Here is an 18,765-nt window from a genome sequence, read left to right on the forward strand (position 1 = left end):
CCAGCCAGCTCAGGGGTGCTGGCTCGTGTGTGCAGGGGTTGCTTGACCGGGGGTGGAATGGTGATCCGACTGACGCCTGGCTGCCTCTTTTGCTGTGATTTGCTGCGATGAGTGAGCTATAGAGAGAGAGAGAGAGTTGTATGCATGTGTGTATGCATGTGTGTGTGTGTGTGTGTGTGTGTGTGTGTATGAGAGAGTGAGAGAGTGAGAGAGGAGAACATCAGCCTCAGTTATTATCGACCAACTGCAAATGCAAGTCATCAAGTGGATAACGTTCCCTCTTTTTCCTCTTTTCTTTCTTTCTCATATCGTCTTCATTCTCTCGAAACTGAATGTCTCTCGTTCGTTTCCTGGCCATCTCTCTGCAATTCACTGCTCGCCTCTTTCGTGACTGAACTTCGTCTTCTTGTTCTGTTTGCTTTCGTTGTGGTCTGGCCGTGCTGCCGGCGATCTGCGAAATCCCCCCCCCCTAATAGCCACCTTTAACCAAACCTGTAGCGCCGGATCCCGGTCCCCCCCCCCCCCCCCCGCGCCGTGCCCGGTGTGTTTGGGCCCGGAGTTCCTGCAACGAGCCATGGCTCAGAGCTTCGGCGACGCCGCCATGAGGCCGGACTTGCACGACGACCTCGGTGACGCACTCACCCAAAGCGCCGATGCATTCAAGGCCATTCTGGACACCAAGCACGTTGCGAGTTTCGAAAAGGCGACCAGCCATGGCGTCTACGCTGACCTCCATACCATCCAGTCCCAGCAGCAGGAGAAGAGGACGATGATGAACCTCAGCAGGATCCAGATGTTCCTCGAGGGTATGGATGGCTTGCAGGAGGTTCTCAGCGAGCTGGAACCCTCCAGAGCAGTAAACATCATGGCGTGCGTCTGGGGCCCGATGAGGTTTCTGTTGAACGTGCGTGCCCCCCCCCCCCCTTGTGTCGTAAAACCTACATGCCGTTAAGGCATGGCTCTCGTTCGTGGACGAGTTCTTTGAGTATTTGGCTGACACCATCCCGCACCAGACCACAAACATCAACGACAAGGCGTTTGACCACATGCTCGAGGCCTACCAACGACTAGGGGCCGAGATCCCGCCCCTTAACCAGTACAGACGGTTCTTCGCCGGCTCGCATGACGCAAAGACGTGCTTGTTGCACCTCTACCGCGACGTCCTCGAGTTCCACAGGCTGGCATACAAGCTCTTCTCCCTCCGCACGACGTGTAAGTGCGCCGGCCATCTTGCATCATCGCGTAATCACCCTCCCGGGACGCCCCGGGCACTGACAAGGCACGCGCAGTATGGACCAAGCTACACAGGGCATCGTGGAAAGACCTCGAGACGACCTTTGCCCACCTCGAGGAAACCCTCGGGCTCCACGCAGGTTTCATCCGAGCCCACGGCCGCCGCGGCCTCGGCAGCGTCGACTCGGGCTTCGCGTCCCCTCCGACGCCGAGCACCTACGCCAACGACGCCGCGGCCGACCTCCGCCGCGGCCGCCAGGAGTACGAGGCCGCCTACGCCGCCGCCTGGAGGCGCTTCCAACGCGCCGAGCAGGACCGGAGGACCGAACAGAAGACCAAGATCCTCAAGTGGATCGCCGCGCCCAACAAGACGGAGACGCTCCACGAGAGCTTCGTCCGGACGCGGGCCCTGTGCCCGGACAGCGGCCGCTGGCTCTACAAGCGCTACGACGCCGTGTCCAACTGGATGCGCGAGGACCCGCCCCGCGACTCGACGCTCTGGGTCCACGGCCCGCGGGGCATGGGCAAGACGATCCTGGCCTCGCTCGTCGTCGTCCGCCTGCGGGAGCTGGCCCGCGAGGGCAGGATACCAGAGGACGCGCAGGTCGCCTACTTTTACTGCCAGGAGGGCGACCAGGACATGTCCACGTACCTGGGCATCCTCCGCGGCATCCTCCACCAGTTCGTGTCCGCCGCCGAGGTCCTGGACCCCGATTCCGCCGGCGACGACGACGACCGCGGCGCTGTCGGCAGGAACAACAACGCCGCGATCCTCCCGCTGTGCGCCGACAAGATCGCCAACAGCGGCGGCTCCTCCCTCAGCTCCCCCGAGGCCGTGCTCCCCCTCCTCGAGGCCTTCTTCGACATCAACCCGCGGCAGTACCTCGTCGTCGACGGCCTCGACGAGTGCGCCGCGACGACCGAGGTCCAGCAGGCGGTCGGGTTCCTCACGGCGCAGGTGGGGCGGCGCGAGGACACCAGCCAGGGCTCGCTGCGCGTGCTGTTCACGAGCCAGGCGACGGTCGACGTCCGGCGCGTCATGGCCAAGCACGGCGTCCCCGGCGAGGCGGGCCGTGAGGTCGAGCTGGACGCGCGGAGTGACAACGCGCAGGACATCCGTGCCTACGTCCGAAAGAGGCTGGCGCCCGAGGAGCTTCTCAAGGCGGGCCGCTCCTTCAACCTGTCGGACGACAACGTGCAGGACATTGAGGACCAGGTCACGGCACAGAGTGAAGGTGAGTGTGGGCACAACTAGGGCGGAGGATGCGTGGCGTGGCGGCCCCCCGTCTGTGACCCTCCCAGGACTGACTTTCGAGAACCACAGGGCTGTTTTTGTATGCTGAGCTCGCCATGGAATACCTCGTCAAGCAGTTGACCAAGGGAGAACTGCTCGAGAGAGTCAGGCCGGGAATGCTTCCAGACACCATATCCAAGTTGTATGCTCCATACCCCCCCCCCCCCCCCCCCCAATTTATCAGTATCTCCTATCTCTCAATATCTTTCCCGTCCAACGTTGTCTTGCGTCTCCATACCCCCTTCTGCCACATTCTCCTTCAGCCACCCTAACCCTTGTCGTCGTGTCTCTCTCACCCGGCCCATCAACCGCCTCAAACCCCCCCCCTGGCTGACCAGACTCCTCAGATACGACACCCTCCTCGGCACTCTCAAGGACAACCTCACCAGGCTATCAAGCAACCACTGGGCCAAGGCGAAGCTACTCCTCGGGTTCCTCGTCTGCGCCCACCGGACCCTGAAGTGGCACGAGATCCAGGCCATCCTCGCCTTCGACCGCGCGCGGGACACGGTCGACTTTGACCTGAACATGATCCGCACCGAGAATGTGGCCGACTTCCTCGGCTCTCTCGTCCAGGTCTTGCCAGGGGATAACATCAGGCTGATCCATTCCACCGCCAAGAAGTATGTGCTCCCCTCTCTTGTGTTTCTTCCCCTGTTTGCCTTCATCATGCCTCCGTGTGCCTACTTGCAGGCGTCCCTATCATGCAGGCTGATGAGGGCAGCCTGTTTGTAACAAGAAGACAAAAGCGTGTGTTGACTCGTCGCTACCAGGCACCTCGTCGACACGGAACATATCAACGCAGAGTTAGTCCAGTGCGACCTCGCGACCATCTGCCTCCGGTACCTCTCCCTCCGATGCTTCGCCGCCGAGGACTACACCGAGGCCGAGCGGCTCGAGCACATCCCCCTGGGCTACTTCTCCTTCCAAGACTACGCAGTATCGCAGTGGTACAGTCACGTCGCCAGCGTCATCACATCCTGCAAGGCCGTCTTTCTCCCTCCTCCCCCCCCTCCTCCGCCCTCCTCCTCCTCCTCCTGCTGCTCCACGTCCTTCGCCTCCTCTCACAACGTCCAATATCAAAATCCACATAACACCCTCGTATTCGACGCGGCGGCAGAGCAGACTCAACGGGACGACCACGCCAGGGAGTTCGCTTCCGCCCTCGCGCGCTTCGCGGCCGCCTACGACGCGGACCTGCGCCCCCACTCCCCGCCGCACCCGAGCCTCCCCCTCGACGACCTCGCCGCCTACGCCTCGCTCCCCTTCTACCCGGCCCTCTTCCGGGTCTGGAACCACATCTACGCGCACCAGACGTCGCCCATCGACGAGCGCAACAGGATTGGCCTCCCCCGCCTCGAGGCCGCCGTCCAGCTCCACCGCGACGCCATCGAGAAGGACTTCCGCCCGACCTCCCGCGCCGGCGGCGGCGCCGACACCATGGAGCAGTACTACGGCCCCAACATCTTCAAGTGCCAGCGCCTCCTCTGCAGATTCTTCCACCAGGGCTTCGACGCCCGCCGCGACCGCGAGGCCCACCTCAGCCGCCACGAGCGGCCCTACCGCTGCCCCGTCGACACGTGCGGCTTCGCCCCCGTCGGCTTCTCCTCCAACAAGGACCGCGAGCGCCACGTCCGCAACTACCATCCGGAGCTGAGCGACGCCCCCTCGGCCTTCTTGCAGCTGAGCCGCCGCGTCGAGACCGCCCGCTTCCGCTGCAAGATGTGCCCCAAGACCTTCACCCGCAACATCAACCTCAAGGGCCACGAGCGGAGCCACTTTGGCGAGCGGCCCTACGCCTGCCCCAACTGCGGCAAGGCCTTTGCGAGACTGAACGACTGCCGGCGGCACGAGCGGATTCACGCCAGGAAGAGCTCGTGAGCCCCGGGCAACACGGTGGGATATTGCTTTTCATTTCCTAGAGCGTCATTGATTGATTGGTGTATGGAGTTTGAGGGAGGGGAGAAAAGGTGGCTGCGGATGTTATAAGTGACGTAACAGCGTTGGCCGCACGTCGAGTAGCTCGTCTCCAGGTAGACACTTGGAGGATGGACATTTACAGTTAGAGATGTATTTTAATTCGGGACCGTTGTAAGACAAACGGCGCATTCCAAGAATGCAACGCAAAGTCTTACAGTGAAGGGACCAACGCCTGCGGATTCAGAAGCCGGTGTTTGATAGGCAGTGGCACATGGCCGTACTTGTGTCTCACCAGGCTCAAGCGGAAATCACCCTGCGTTTTGATTGAATCGGAATAGAGCTTATCGTGACAAACACTTTGGCGTGTTTCGTACCATTGTGAGAGTCTGGCCCAGGGTTCGAATAAGTCACGGTATCCTTTGGCTGCGCTGATGTTAACCGCCCGTCCCCGTGAGACCTGGCCACGACGAGGTTACGAAGCGGCAACTCCGAAATGCAGCCCATGATACCATTTTCCAACTTCCCAAAAGAACTTGCCCAATTGCCAGCTTCGTCGAGCAGCGTAACAGCACGCGACCGGCCGTTACGTACGCAGTCGTCGTCGTCGTCGTCGTCGTCATTCGCCCAGCAGACAGGCTGATCACTACGGCGATCCGTAGATGGGCCAGGCCAATCCAGAAGGTTATCCAAATTTCCAACTCCGAAGATCAACTGAACCAAGATGCAAGGTCAGGCCGAGAGCGGCCGACACACAGGGACCCCGGGGCGCTCGCTCGGAGGAACTTACTTGTTTCACTCGTGTCACACTCGACTATGCCACAAGCTACCATGACTGCATACGAAATGCCGTACAGCACACACACATACACACATACACACATACGCCAAAGTACCGACTGGATCTGCCGTGATGTCGAGCATGCTCTATTCCCAAGAAACCTTGACCGGGAATAAAGCATGCGCGACATCGATCGACAGCCCGAAGAGGCCCGAAATGAGGGCCGACGAACACGCTCTCGGGCTGGTGGACTGGCCGGCGTCGCCCCATTTCCCCACCCAGCCCGGTGACGCGACCGTTAACTCGGTTCAAGAGAGACCGAAGGCGGCCGCTCGAGGGCTCCGGCCAGCCCCGTACTCCCGGCGGCGGCGGCGGCGGACAGAGATTGTGATTTTGATAGCTCTGGGAGAAACATACGTTTCGACAAGCAGGGGCGTGGTGGTTGCGACCATTCGTCAGCGGGTGAACCGCTCAGGCGGCTCATCATAGGGGCACGAGAAACTGGGCAACGTCGCTTCAGGTGCTAGTCTGCGGGATATCGTCAGTCTCGCAACCCTCCGAGAGAACCGCCACAACAAAAGATGCCAACCACTTTTTTGACTCAATGTGGCGTGGTTTAGGCTCGACGTTGAGAAACCAGTCGGTCCCAGGGACGGGCACTCTGCAGCTTGTCGTGGGCCGCCAATGACGAAGAGTAGCATCGAGAGCATTGGCGTGGTGCGTCTGGGCCCAATGGCGCCGCCTTGGTCTCAAACGCCAGGCCTGGGCTAGCGACATCAAGAAAGGGATGGCCTACTCGTACTTTGCCCTCTGCACGACACCGGGCCCTTCTTTCTTTCTAGTGACGTTGCCTAGTAACGTCAAAGAACAATTATCCGGAACGATGGATGGCATGGCCAACGAACTACATCCTCGCTATGCAAGTGTGGGTGTGTGTGTGTGTGTGTGGGCCAACAAACGGGCACAATGGAAGCCACCGCGTGTTTCGTTCATTGGTCACTTTCCACATGGCGCTTTGCTTGATGCAACCTGTGGCGAAATGAGGACTATCGAGTTACTGCGCTGTTTTAAGCGACGTAGCTGGTGTGGCAAATACAGCTCAACGAGAGATGCGTAGGTTGACGGATCTCTCATCGGGTTTGTCGCCAAGGGTAGCATCAAGTTGCGATATTCAACCTGGTTGCCAGCCAGCGTTGCAGCCTCGTTGTAATACGGTGACGCAGCACGGCAGAACAGCAACTGGGCCTTTGCCATTTTGGAAAACTACACAAGCTACCGGTGCCGTGTGTGGGAGCGGAATGGTGGTGTGATGGGAGATAAGAGATGTGCATAACATTGTGACGATGGGCCCGAGTTGATTCATCTATCGGATAAGCACCGGTCATCGGACGCCAGCCATGTTCCCGAGCGACAAGCACATCGCATCGACCAAGTCGGCTCGCCTGCTTCTGCTCCGCCCGCCGACGTCTGTCTCGGACAACAGCGGTTGAGAGATTCCTCACCTCATCTTGAGGCGTTGATCAGTCGTTCTGCTTCAACCACGACTTCAAAGTTGAAGTTCGGCAGAGCCCCGCTGCGACGGCTGCGGCACCAACCTGGCTCGGCGACTGGGTCCTGGCTGAAGGTTATCGGAAGAGACGGCAAAGTTCATGGGCAGTCCTTCCGTGGTGGTCGTCAGAAGCCATCCCTTGGCGTTGGGATGACAGTTTTGTTTCTTGCGCGTCGGCAGAGCTGCCGTTTAGGTCTTGATCCGACGGGGTGCTTCATGTGCTCTTTTTTCTTTCTTTTTTTACTCGTCTCGGCGTGGCGGCGAAGAATCAGGAGGCGGCTGTGTGCTGTGACGAAACGTCCATTTCGTTTCCTTTTGCCGCCCTTAATGTCTTCATGGCACGCGGTTATGGATATGCCCTGACAAACCAGAGGGCGAAACAAAAGTGCGACTCCGACGGCGATGGCTGAGTCGATAGCTCCAGGGCGAACCTGGAGCGCCCTACGTCACCGGCACAAAAGTCAGCTCGCGTTACACGCAGAATGCATTCGGGATAGGCAGCATAAAGCTTGCAGGCACGCGGCGTCGGCGGAACCGTGTGTCTGTCTGCCAGCCATCAGTGTGCCTTGCCGCTCTATTCAACTGCGCAGTTGAAATGACATGCCCATGGCGGCCAGAGACCACCGACCCCCGGTGACACCAGGAAGCGGATTTCCAATTCCAGAGTCATTCCGTGGTGTATACTCCATGGTTCAAGGATAGAGCATGGACCTGTCGGCGTATTCGACATAGCCGAGTGAACAGCAGAGATGGATCGGCAGACGGTGAACGGCGAGACTACACTAAGATTGCTCCAGATTGTCCCCAATTCCCGAGCATGCTTGCGAGGCGTGGATGGGCCGAGAACAGACACAATTCGCAGAGTAAAGTCTGGGGTAGACAGGGGTAATACCCTGCCGCCCGGGGGGTCATCGACGTTGGCAAGGGGTGGTCAGGTGTGCACACTTTTTTTTTCCATTGGGGATCATGGCCAACAACTTTCCGCAGGCATGAGGGAGCTCTGATGGCATCCATGGTGGTTTGCTATGCCGAGGTTCTGATTTGGGGAACGAGTTGGAGACAGACTCCCATCCGCCGTCGCCATGGTGGCTGGATTGCTGGATGCTGGATGTTGGATGCCGGCTAGCTAAACTAGCTGGCCGGCTGTCTGGCTGGCTCTGTTGGGGAAAGACTCCCGCCTAGCATGACATGCTTAGTACATGCTGTACTGTGTGAGAGAACTTGTCGTTGGGATTGGTCCAAAAGCCAGTCTCGAAGGCCGAGGCATTCTCATACGCTGGTCTTCCCACCCTACCACCTGTCCACCCACCCACACACCCATCCATCCATCCCTCAGTTTGTGAGCGGACTTGGGGACGATGTGCCTGGTCATAGCTGCTGCCATGCAGGGTTCGAGAGGCGTGGAGGGGGTGGGAAGTTGGGCATTGTGGCCCAGGAACGCCGTTTCTTGACGCAGGTTGTCACTGGCATTCGACGAGAGTTCATATCCATGACAGCAGCTTGCAATGCCGCAATACATGGTAGGTTCGGCACAAAATGATGACAAACGAACACAAAACGCCTGGGCAGGCAAAGCTGCAGAAAGCCAGTTTCCCTCCACATCTGACGGGTCGATGGCCGGACAGATGTCCATCTGCACAGCCCCAAAAGCGACCCTGATTCTTGGTGACAGGCCTCACTCGAGTTCCAACACCGGTGTGGACCGACACAAACCCAGTCAAGAAGAATGGAATGGCGGCTCATCGCGAAGTGGCCTTGATCCGTCGCGCTTGGTGTGTGGGCCCAGGATCTCGGCGTATAAAGGACCTTACCCCGGTGTGTTGTGGAGGTGTGCTGCTGCGTTGGTCGTAGTCCCGATGCGGAGGTGAGCTGTCTTTCATCGCCTCCGGGGTAAGGTTGCAGCAAGCTGTTGCGTCCTCGGCTTGCGCCTAGGATGAGGTGCAGCGTCCAACGTTGACGAGACAAAATTTGGGGAAAGTTGGAGAAGCAATCCCAGTACGGAAACACGTACTATACGTAGTAGTAAGGTGACAGTGCCGAGCAGCGAAGATGTTGTACATGCCATCGAGGGAGGTAAATCGACGAAGCTACTTCTGCCGGAGCCCCGTCATCCATCCGTGTGCCAAATAAGCTCCAATCGAGCAATCGACAGCTCCCACAGCAGGCCGGCCTAGGACTGGGATGGAAGGGCCGCGAGGGTTTGGGCCGAATGCATCTAGCTGCCGAGAAGATAAAAAAAAAATCATGTTGTCTTGTGGCATTTAAGGAAGTGGAACATGGCTTATAAGCCTCTCCCAAGGTTTGAAAGCAATCAAGAAAACGTCCACTATCAGGCAAGCTTACGGCGTTTCGTGGGCGGAGCTTCCGCAAGCTGCCTCGCAAGATATCGTCGAGACCTTGTGCCGAGGTGAACGGGCGCACACCACTGCATCCTGGTTGTCGTCGTTAAACTGCTCCTTGGCCAGCTAGCCAGATCAATCTCCCAATGTTAGTCTGGAAGCGGAAATATGGAAAAGCTTCTGCTGATGCGAAGTAAGAGGGTAGCGCATCAATATCGATAGCGAGAAACCCTTTACTTCAACCGCCTACTGTACCCGCACAGCTTAACAGGGGAGTTAGGGCGGCTGATTGACCACCCAGTATGCAGCCAGGAAATTTATTTGTACTGTGATGGGTGCACCCTCTCCCCGAGGTGTGGCATCTGGGCCCAACGGGCTAATACTGTGTAAGGGTATCCCAACCGTACCTGTTCCTGGTGCTGTGTAGGATGCCCCGATGAAGGTGTCACCGCTGTGCGTGTGGGATGTGGAGCCAGGCCAGCCAAGGCAATCTATGCCGCCACCGAGAGAACAATAAGACATTGCACACCGTCTTCTCGCGAAGCGGCCTGAACCCGGCATTCAATCGGCGCCGGTGTCTGGGAAAGAGCATGGGGAGGCATGTCCCGTGACCTCAGCCACGAAAACGTTTCGAAATAAGCAAAAAGATAGGTATGCAGCTGGGCCAGCTCAAACGGTTCGCGTGCAACTATGTTGGTTCGTGGATGGATGAAATGTTCCGCGTGTGTCCTTAGGTAAGCCGATATTCATATCCCTGACATAACAAAGGGTTACAAGAGGTCACAAGGACAACAGACGAGGGTGTACAACCGGGGTGGCATGTTAAGCCGTTGATACCCCATATCGTTAGACTCGGTGAGGTGCCTTGACCCGGTCCGGGCGTCGCTGTAGGTAGTCAAGCTGTCGAGGTAGCGTATCGGTAGCGCTGGGTGCTGTCAACCTGTGGGCGGCATCGCCGGCGTGAGCTGCCCCAGCCGCATTCTATTCGTGAGTGGGCGGCAAGAGTTGTTTCAAGATTGTGGGCTGGATAACGCAGAGAAACGGGGCCCTTTGGTCCAGGCAATGCATTCGTGGCAAGCGAGCCTCAAGAAAGAGAGAGCAAGAGAGGGCGAGAGAGGGCGATGGACTGAGAGTTTCGACGGGTATGGATCTTGAAGGGCATCGTCAACGTCGAGTCCCCATCGGATAGCGCGCGTGGATAAGGCCGAAGCGGATCTGTGCTGGACGGGCTTCCTCCCGGCATGACCTGTCGTTAACAGGAGATGGTTTCCGGGGGACCACAGAAACCCACATGAGTGATTCGCTGTCGAACAACGAAGGCCGGTGGCCAAGCCTCGCTACCCAGTGACTTGCAGGTAGGGATCGTTGGGCTTTCCCGTTGGCTAGTTCTGGCCTGCAACATCAGAGCTCCGCCAACGTAACAGTAGCGTGTGAAGGTGTGCAGTCGGAACACACGAGCCCCTGTCGACAAGACACAGTAAGTATCTGACGAGGCCAACACTGTTAGAGGTAGTGTACATTGCAGGCGGGACGATAGCAGTACCTGATTTGGATCGCCTCTCTCGCTGAGGTACATACATCATCCGATGCGTCTCCGGGGCCAGGGCGACTGGATATGATCGCCGGGCCTGTACGGATATGGGTCTTGTCTGTGGCTCTGATATTGGCATCGTTATTAATAGAGCACTGATCGGAGGTTTTGTGCTTGACCGAGGAGCGCGACACGCGATGATGGGCGTTGAGCGGCCGATGTCCGTCGCTGTCACGAGTGCAGTGATTTCAGGTGTTTCCGAGCAGCTATGAACTGACGGTGCAGTCCCGAACATTGTCGAAGACTGGTAAACGCCAAGCAAGGCAAAGAGAGTTACAGGCATGACCCCCTCAAAAGCCCGCCGGCCAGCAGCGGCCGGCAAAGGGCTTGGGTAGTGTAAGTGTGTAAGCAAGCAAACACTAGGGCGAAGGGATTCGAAGCTGTGACGCAGCAGCCAGCTGCTGGCGGAGCAAATGGATCTGGATCGTGAGTACGACCAGGAAGGGCCCTGTCACTGTCAGAGCCCGTGTGACTCTTATTCTTGCGATGAAGGGCCCGGTTGTGTCCCGTCAGGACCCTCCCGAGCCCCGGACAGGCGTCTAATCTGTCTGTCCGCTCGTCTGTGCTATTGGCGCACAGCGACGGCCGGGCGGATACGGGCGGACATCTGCAGGCAAGCGGAGATACAGCAAGTGGCATTAATGTCTCGCGTCCCTAGTGTGCCCATTGATAGCGAGACAAAGCCGTGACCGTGTGCATAGTAGGGGCTTGAATAATATGATTGTGACGAGATGCCATCGCCCTTGTCGATGGTGCGCGCCGGCCTCGGTCTGGGCATGGTGACGTGAGCTTGCAGGTCTCGACGTGATGGCCAGTCTTCACCATCAGAAAAGGAGACAACTTTGACGGCGATCTTGTGCGTTCGGAGCCAGGCTGCCCATTGTTGCAGCACACGTGCATACAGACCATCCATCTGTTGGCGGGAAGGCAGTGAGACGCAAAGCTGGTTCGACAGGACAGGGAGGTGTTGGTGTATGTGTTTGTAGGTAGTGTGGTGTAGTGTGCTGACTGCACTGTAGTGAAACCACCGCCGCGGGAGGCACATACAGGTCCAAGTCCGTGGCTGGGCTTGCTTTGCGTAGAGGACCGATATCCGTCTCTCGCCGAGCAGAGAGGCTCATCATGATGCTCATGCTGCTGTCAGATGTTATTCTTGACCGGGCCGAGCTATGGCCCTTTGGTGGACCAAGAGCCGCTGGGCTACATCGAGTTGGGGATTGGCCCCAGCGTTGAAGAACTGGTGGCGGTGGTGGTTTAGTGGCGACGATTGTCGATGAATGATGGAGAAACGACAGGGGGCTGAGGCAGGAGATGTGGATCGAAGAAATGGGCCGTGTGAGAAGGACGGGGTGGGTAGGCTATAGAGAGTGAGGAATTAATAGTGATGAGTTTTAAAAATGAATACAACGGGGGCGGAAAAAGAAAAGAAAAGAAAAGAAAATAGCTCGAATTGAGGACTGTGTGTTGTGCGTGTGGTGTGTGGAGACGACGTGCAGGTAGATAGAGAGAGTCCCTGTACCGCACCTTCTTGGATTGAAATATCACAGAGAGAAATAGAGAAAGAGCGCCTTGGATACGTACCTCAGTACCTCAGATATGTACTACTATGGGCAAGAAAGAGGGCCAGAACATTAAGGCAACAGGGGTCCTGCCTGTTCGTTCATCCTCCTCCAGGTTGTGGGGCGCGCGCGAAGGGGAAGGAAAGGCACGCTGTGGATCTTCCGCACTGTGCTCTGCCATGGGGGTGGGTTAGTGTTCGTTGCCACGGTACGTACCTCGTCTGTCCCATCCACGATAGGTATCCACCTTGTCTTTCTTTGCTTGCGATGTGCAGCATTTGTCTTCATCCTTCATCTCGAACACCACCGAAGCCACGACGACATACGATGTAGTATGTAAAGGTGCCACCTTACCTAGCCAAGGCAGATAGATGACAGTGCTAAGGCTTGCTTCCAGGTGCGCTACGCTAACTCATGCAGCCGCGCTAAGGTGCATGAGGCAGGGCGCCGCCTTCGCAGCACTTTCCGTGGTCCACTCAGGAAGCAGCTTTCGACAACGCCCTTGCTCCCAGAGGCGGGCTTTTTTTTTTTCAATTCCATCAGCTCATCCTGGATTAGGTACTTTTGCTACCTTTGCTACCTTTGCTCAACTACCTACCTACCCATGGCGCGTTCCCATGCTATGCCTGTCGTCTACGGAGTAGTCTGCTCGACTGTCGCCCTGGTCCGGCTGCCGCTACTGTAATTGTCCAAGCCAAGGTAAGAGCGTCTCTTCCTAGTAGTGCCGTGTAGTGTATCCTTTACTTGCCTGTGTGCCTCGTACCGCGGATAGGATGGTAGAGCGAGGTTGAGAGCCAGGTTGAGAGAGAGAGAGAGAGAGAGAGAGAGAGAGAGAGAGAAAGAGAGCTCAAGCGCCTGTATCTGCTGCGTGATTATCAAGCTGGAAGTCGCCGTCTCTGTCGAATCAGAGCCACGCACCGGAACAAAAAGGTGGGCTCGTTCGACATCCCCGCTGGACCATCAGATACGGAGTACGGAGTACGTAGCTTTGGAATACCTACCTACCAACAGACTACCTAGGTACGGAGTAGGTAGTCGCTACCTAGATAGGTAGGCACGTAGGTATCTGCTAAGCAGTACGTACCTCGCACATGTCCGACAACGCGCTGATGCACTTCTCCCTCCTGCACACTTTGTATGCCCTTGCGATATGCGTCATGTATCATGTATGCGAACAGAAACAGGCTTGGTGCAGCAAACATGAACGAGCAGACGCATGCAATCCGGCCGTGGCCCCATTGACTGTCGAGGGAAGAGAAACGGCTACTGCTTCAGCCTCTCAGCATACCTGTACACTACCTATTGTGGTCTACCAACACCCACCTATCCGTACTTTGCCTTACGACAGCTTCTATCGCCTGGGTCCAGATGCCGGGCAATATCCAGCCTGGTCTTGGCTTCCGTCAAGAGCCAGCGTGTTCGCGGCAACCCTTATCCACGAACCTACAGCATCGTCTGTCACCCGCAGCTTGCCAGTCGCAGCCTTCGCCATTAGCCATCAGTACGGAGACGTACGAGTGACGAACCACAACTGGCCTGACCTCACCTCGCCGCTCCGATGATACACTCACTACTCACCTCACCAATCACCAAGCCCAGCGTCCGTACCGCACCGCAGCGCGCCTGTTCTGTCAAGCCCGCGGTCGGATTGGCCAGCGACAAATAAACCCTTACCTGACATACACACGTTACCTCTCCCGGCCTACAGATTCAATGGAACACGACTCACCTGCATCCACAACGACAAGAGACAGAGGTACCTGTTCGACCCGACCTCACAGAGTACCTACTACTGACACTACATACGTAGCATGTATACCCTTCGCGTGGCCCGAGGCATAGCGGCCAATCACAAAAGGGGCTCGGTGCTAGCTTCGTGTGCGGATACGGGATATAGATACGGAGAACCCTGATCGGCGTCAGTCGGTACCGACGTACCCGAGGGCCTCACCACTCGCTGCCCTCTAGACGCAATGCCCGCCGCAGCCACTCGCCTTACGACCGTTTCCTTTTGTCCCTGCCACCCAGCCAGAGCTGTTGCTGGTCCTTGGTCTCCCCAGGACCTACCAGCCCCTCGTACCCCTCCAACCACCAGGAAGACGGGGTATTGGAGGGGTCACTCCGGCTATCGGTCTCTATATGCCTCGGAGATGATTTCCATTGGTCGAAGCTAATGGCCGCAACTATAATCAGCATGCCGGTTCCAATTCCACTGAGCGACTACGGACGGAGTTGGTCGCTTTTGTGTTTCGCAATTCCACGGAACTGCACACGGGAGAAAGCTCTACTTGAAAATGATTGCTGGTCGGCTACATCAACATGTTTCTTCCTTTTTCCTCCTCCTCCTCCTCTTCTTGTTCTTGTTCTTCTTCTTCTTCCTCCTTTTTTTTTTTTTTTAATTTATTCTTTTTTATATATTCTCATATTTTCATTTTATTTTCTTACTCTCCGGCTTGGTTTTTGTCGCACCCGGCCTCGATCCTACTCGTCAATGCCGAGCAGACCGAACCAAGCATGCAAAGATGACAAAGAGTAAAATAAAATCAAAACACGCACACACACACGCGCGCGCTCTCGCAGATGCCACGGAGGAGTGTTGGCCATGCCACGCCAGGCCAAGCGAAATAAGGGTGCGACACTCAACTCACGCTTGGGTTTAGCTTGTCTGCCTTCGCAATCCCCCACCTCTTACCTAACAGGGTTTTGCGTCCACCATATGCTGTGTACTCCGTACACCGTCTTTGCTTCGGATCATGTCCCCGCTGGGCAACAGTAGGAAACCCAATTTCACAGCGGGACTCTGACCCGAGCCAGGCCTGGCCTGCCTCTGGAAGAACCCCGGGGCATGGAATACCCGGCACGGGATGCTCTCCATCCAATCCACCCTCCCGCTGAGCAAGAGCCAACGACAGGTAGGCCCGGCAGGCCTGTCGAGCGATGCGACTGGACGCCGGCGACTTTACTTCTCTCCACTGCCTCGTACCATGTACTGTGTACTCTGTGCGCCGTGTGAATACTGGATATGAAGCCCCGGACTTGGAGGTACAGACACGAATCACCATGGTACGACATGTATGTGAATCGACGCCGGCCTCTCGGTACGTAGGTGATTTGTGAGAGCCATTCCACGGCGGCGACGGCAGCGGCAGCGGTAAAAGTCTATGCGGCGACTTGGCTTGGATGGGCAACCTATGAAAACGGCCGGGCGACAGCGGCGGCGGCGGCGGCGGCGGCGGTGGATGCGGCCACGGCTACCATGTCCTGCCGCTCTTGGAGCGGCGGACGGTCGCCAGGCCAGGCCAAGTCAGGTAGATCCAGGCACATCGACGACAGCAGAAGCAACGGGCGAGGGTCCCAGGTATCGCGGTGAAAATCTACGGTCATACGATGCTTGCACACATACTGTGTGTGTATATAACCTAGGCCTGCGCGCAGCTCGGTTGTGAGAAGCCTAGGATGGGCTGGCCATCTTTTAATAGGAACAGCTTCGACCCGATTACAGAGGGCAAAAGTCAGTCTGTCCATCTGATTTCCGTTTCCCCCCATCACCTGCATAAGTACAGCTATGTTGGTTTGCCCACCCCCCGACCTCACGTTGTCTCATTGGCGTCGGTAGGTTAAGCTCTCGAATGGCTCACGCATCTGATCCAAGTCCGCCTTGGTGCCGAGCTGTCCGACCACCACCCTTCGATACAGCTGCCGCACGTCTATCTCTTAATCGACCTGTGACCCATGCGATAAGCTACATGGTAGTGGGCGGCGCAGACCAAAGCGGCTTGTCTCTCTGGGGATGAATGAGACGGGCTCGAGGCCCCCCCCCCCCACCCCGTAGGCGTGTCCCGTTGATGGATTGGTATCGCGAGTTGGTACCCGTCTGTCAAGGCAAGTATGAATGAGCATAGCCAAGACGGGCCGAGGGAGAACAGACCGTTGCGCGCACGGGACACGATCTGCGGACCTGACTACGTAGACTGACAGAATACAGAGAGCGAGCGAGGGAAAGAAACAGGGGGAGCGAGCGAGAGAGCAGGCTTGACCGAGTGCCTGTCCTTGTCTTTGCTCCCATTTGCACTATACACTACTGCGTATAGTAGATGGCTACGAAGATTCAGGCTTTCTGTGCCTGATTCCGCGGCGGCAAGGTGGTGTGTGGGTAGTGGGCAGGGCGGCGTGCTGTTGCTGCTGCTGCTTTCAGCCTGTAACGGTTCGACGCCAGGCCAGCCTCCCCCTTGTTCTCTGGAACCATTAACCTCCCCCTCCCCTTCCGACCAACCTCTTTCTGGGAGCTAGCTAGCTTTTGCCGGGACTGCACGCATACGGTAGGGTACATGAGTACTATACTGAGTAGGTCGGTATTCATAATAGCAGCAGCGTAGCCTAGATAATCCAAGACGGAAGCGAGCGAATTGCCATTCGGCGAGGGAAGAGGAAATGACGCCAGGAATAAAACAGGTCCGGGTTCAGCGGCAGGGATGAGCGAGGTATTGGAGGGAAGTATGTTGGGTTATTCCAGACAAGAGAGACAGAGAGAGAGAGAGAGATGGGAACAGGCGAAAGTCAAATGACTTGATACTCGGTGAGCCTGTGAGCATCAATCAGACTGCGCGCGCGCGCAAATGTTTTAGTGGTCTCTCGTGTCACAGCCTGCTTTCCCGGCCACCGGCCACCGGCCTGACCCCTGTTTCTTTTTTTCAATTTCCTTCCCTCTCGGGGATACATGAGACGTAGGCGGCAAGCAAAGATATTGGCATGGCATGTACGGATAGGTAGGTAGTGTAAGCACGGTTGGTGCTAAGTATGCGGTGCCTGATGTCTGCATCTCGCGGCCTGACATCGCATCACGTTGCCGAGAACTCGCCCCCCTCTACCGGTAATTTTTTTCCCTTTTCTTTTCTTCTAAGCTTTGTAAAGGAGTCATCCGTCGGTATGGTTCTTTCCGACAAGTTTCGTCGTGGTTTTTCTTTTCAACAAAATCAGGGTAGCTCCACGACACAGGTACCCGAGGTAAGGTAAGGCAAGGTCGGCTAAGCTGGGGGCCGGTTAACGACGGACATTGGCAGGCTAGCAGAGCAAGGTAGGCATAGAGAGAGAGAGAGAGAGCAGGGAATACAAGGAAGGGAAAGCGCGCAACTAAGGGAGGTACCTGGCCTTTTCGGGCAAGGCAAGCCGCCGCACTGTGCACAGGTCACTGGGGTCATGTACACCTGACCTCCGCCATCCCAGGGCTGGGCAAGAAGATATACGGTGTTTTGCACTGTACCCACACTCTTTTGCGCGCACACACACACACTCACACGCATGCACACATACGTACAGGTAGGTACGCTGTACTTGCCTCACCTTGCACCTTGCCTTCCGTTCTATTACCTGTTTCTTGTTGGTGCTGGCACCGGTGCCGGTGGATGTGCTCTTTTCTGTACCATTTCCGTGTACCATATATCCAATTCCCCATCTTGCCATCTCAATCCCACCATCGACGGACTAAGTAGTGTACATCGTAACTACCTCGTGGACCCTGACCTCTGCCTGCCTGCCTGCCTGCCTGCCTTGCTGTTTCTGTATCTGTTTCCACTTTGTGTGTGGGCTGCTTTGCCTACCGTTGCCTTCCATGTCCCGGTCTGAGGCACAGTATACACCGTGCACGAATCACGGAGGTACCTTCCCTAACGTACCTGCCCTTCCCATCCCATCCCATCCCACACCATCCCATCCAAATCTTTCTGAGGTACCTCGCACTAGGTACCCGCCCACACACACACACACACGCACCCACACACCACGCACACACACACACACACACTCACACCAACTCTCTCTCTCTATCTCTTCGTCTCGCTCTTTCCTGCGCCAGGCTGGGTTGGATTTGGATGGCACTTTACCTAACAAGTACCCCAACTTCCCCTTCCCACCACTGACTCTTGCTCCCATCCTTTCCCTCCTTCTCTTCTTCTCCAAGCAAAGCAGCTGCTTCGACAGGCGGGAATTGATTGTCTTGTTTGACGGAGAAAGAAAGAAAACAAAACAAAACAAAACGCTGTGAGCTCTCCAACTAGAAAAAAAAAAAAGACAAAGAGGATATACTGCTTCGTTTCTCAACCATACTATTATTGTTTTCTTTGGTTTCCATCACTTGGAAAATAGCATGCGACATTCGGCTCCCGGACACAGCGCTTCCCTCCTACTACCACTATCTTCTTCGTCCTCTTTTCCCATCTACTAAACGCCGCTTCCCTAACCCGGGACTGGACCCTCTCTCTCTCTCTCTCTCTCTCCCTCTCGCTCTATCTCTCTCAACCTATCTGGACCGACCTATCCGATCTCCCTCTCTCTTTCTCTTCTGTCCACAAATCCACCCCGCCATCCGTCATCCCTCACACACTCTTCTTACATACACTTTCTCGCTTCCCGCTGTAGCGCACTCTCCCGACCGACCGACCGCCCGCCCGCCCGCCCGTCGAGCTGCGCCCACCTAAACCAAACCAAACCCTCCAAGCGACAACCA

General features: G+C 56.8%; 4 protein-coding genes across 4 annotated transcripts; 2 read left to right on the plus strand and 2 right to left on the minus strand.

Moving 5' to 3' along the window:
• Positions 1–574: 574 nt before the first annotated feature.
• LY79DRAFT_508159 (uncharacterized protein) lies at positions 575–4,408 on the plus strand (the record flags this gene model as incomplete). The annotated part of the gene is made up of 7 exons (XM_060553906.1): positions 575–904; positions 1,014–1,212; positions 1,290–1,920; positions 1,987–2,468; positions 2,558–2,669; positions 2,875–3,150; positions 3,301–4,408. The coding sequence occupies 7 exons, from the start codon at positions 575–577 to the stop codon at positions 4,406–4,408; spliced, it is 3,138 nt and encodes a 1,045-aa protein (XP_060417922.1).
• A 5,611-nt stretch (positions 4,409–10,019) lies between these two features.
• Positions 10,020–11,128, minus strand: LY79DRAFT_405281 (uncharacterized protein). The gene is made up of 2 exons (XM_060553050.1): positions 10,657–11,128; positions 10,020–10,598 (listed from the first exon to the last, which is right to left on the minus strand). The coding sequence occupies exons 1-2, from the start codon at positions 10,985–10,987 to the stop codon at positions 10,366–10,368; spliced, it is 564 nt and encodes a 187-aa protein (XP_060417923.1). The 5' UTR covers positions 10,988–11,128; the 3' UTR covers positions 10,020–10,365.
• A 1,446-nt stretch (positions 11,129–12,574) lies between these two features.
• On the plus strand, positions 12,575–13,078 carry LY79DRAFT_542206 (uncharacterized protein). Its single transcript, XM_060556984.1, has one exon. It carries the CDS (start codon positions 12,635–12,637, stop codon positions 12,905–12,907), a length of 273 nt encoding a protein of 90 aa, XP_060417924.1. The 5' UTR covers positions 12,575–12,634; the 3' UTR covers positions 12,908–13,078.
• Positions 13,079–14,646: 1,568 nt separating this feature from the next.
• LY79DRAFT_405405 (uncharacterized protein) lies at positions 14,647–15,416 on the minus strand. The gene is made up of 2 exons (XM_060553051.1): positions 15,156–15,416; positions 14,647–14,836 (listed from the first exon to the last, which is right to left on the minus strand). Exons 1-2 carry the CDS (start codon positions 15,323–15,325, stop codon positions 14,752–14,754), a joined length of 255 nt encoding a protein of 84 aa, XP_060417925.1. The 5' UTR covers positions 15,326–15,416; the 3' UTR covers positions 14,647–14,751.
• Positions 15,417–18,765: the final 3,349 nt, after the last annotated feature.

This window comes from Colletotrichum navitas, assembly GCF_030913465.1.
Source record: "Colletotrichum navitas strain CBS 125086 chromosome Unknown LY79scaffold_9, whole genome shotgun sequence".
In the NCBI taxonomy this organism is placed as follows: domain Eukaryota; kingdom Fungi; phylum Ascomycota; class Sordariomycetes; order Glomerellales; family Glomerellaceae; genus Colletotrichum; species Colletotrichum navitas.

Excerpts from the sequence above, each read along its gene's own strand:
- LY79DRAFT_405281 (XM_060553050.1), bottom strand. The coding sequence starts at position 10,987 with ATGCCTGTAACTCTCTTTGCCTTGCTTGGCGTTTACCAGTCTTCGACA. Across the intron at positions 10,599-10,656 it reads AGAGAGGCGATCCAAATCAG|ATACTTACTGTGTCTTGTCG; the intron begins GTACTGCTATCG and ends TGGCCTCGTCAG.
- LY79DRAFT_542206 (XM_060556984.1), top strand. The coding sequence starts at position 12,635 with ATGACAGTGCTAAGGCTTGCTTCCAGGTGCGCTACGCTAACTCATGCA.
- LY79DRAFT_405405 (XM_060553051.1), bottom strand. The coding sequence starts at position 15,325 with ATGGTGATTCGTGTCTGTACCTCCAAGTCCGGGGCTTCATATCCAGTA. Across the intron at positions 14,837-15,155 it reads CTGTCGTTGGCTCTTGCTCA|AGCGCGCGCGTGTGTGTGTG; the intron begins GCGGGAGGGTGG and ends GGCATCTGCGAG.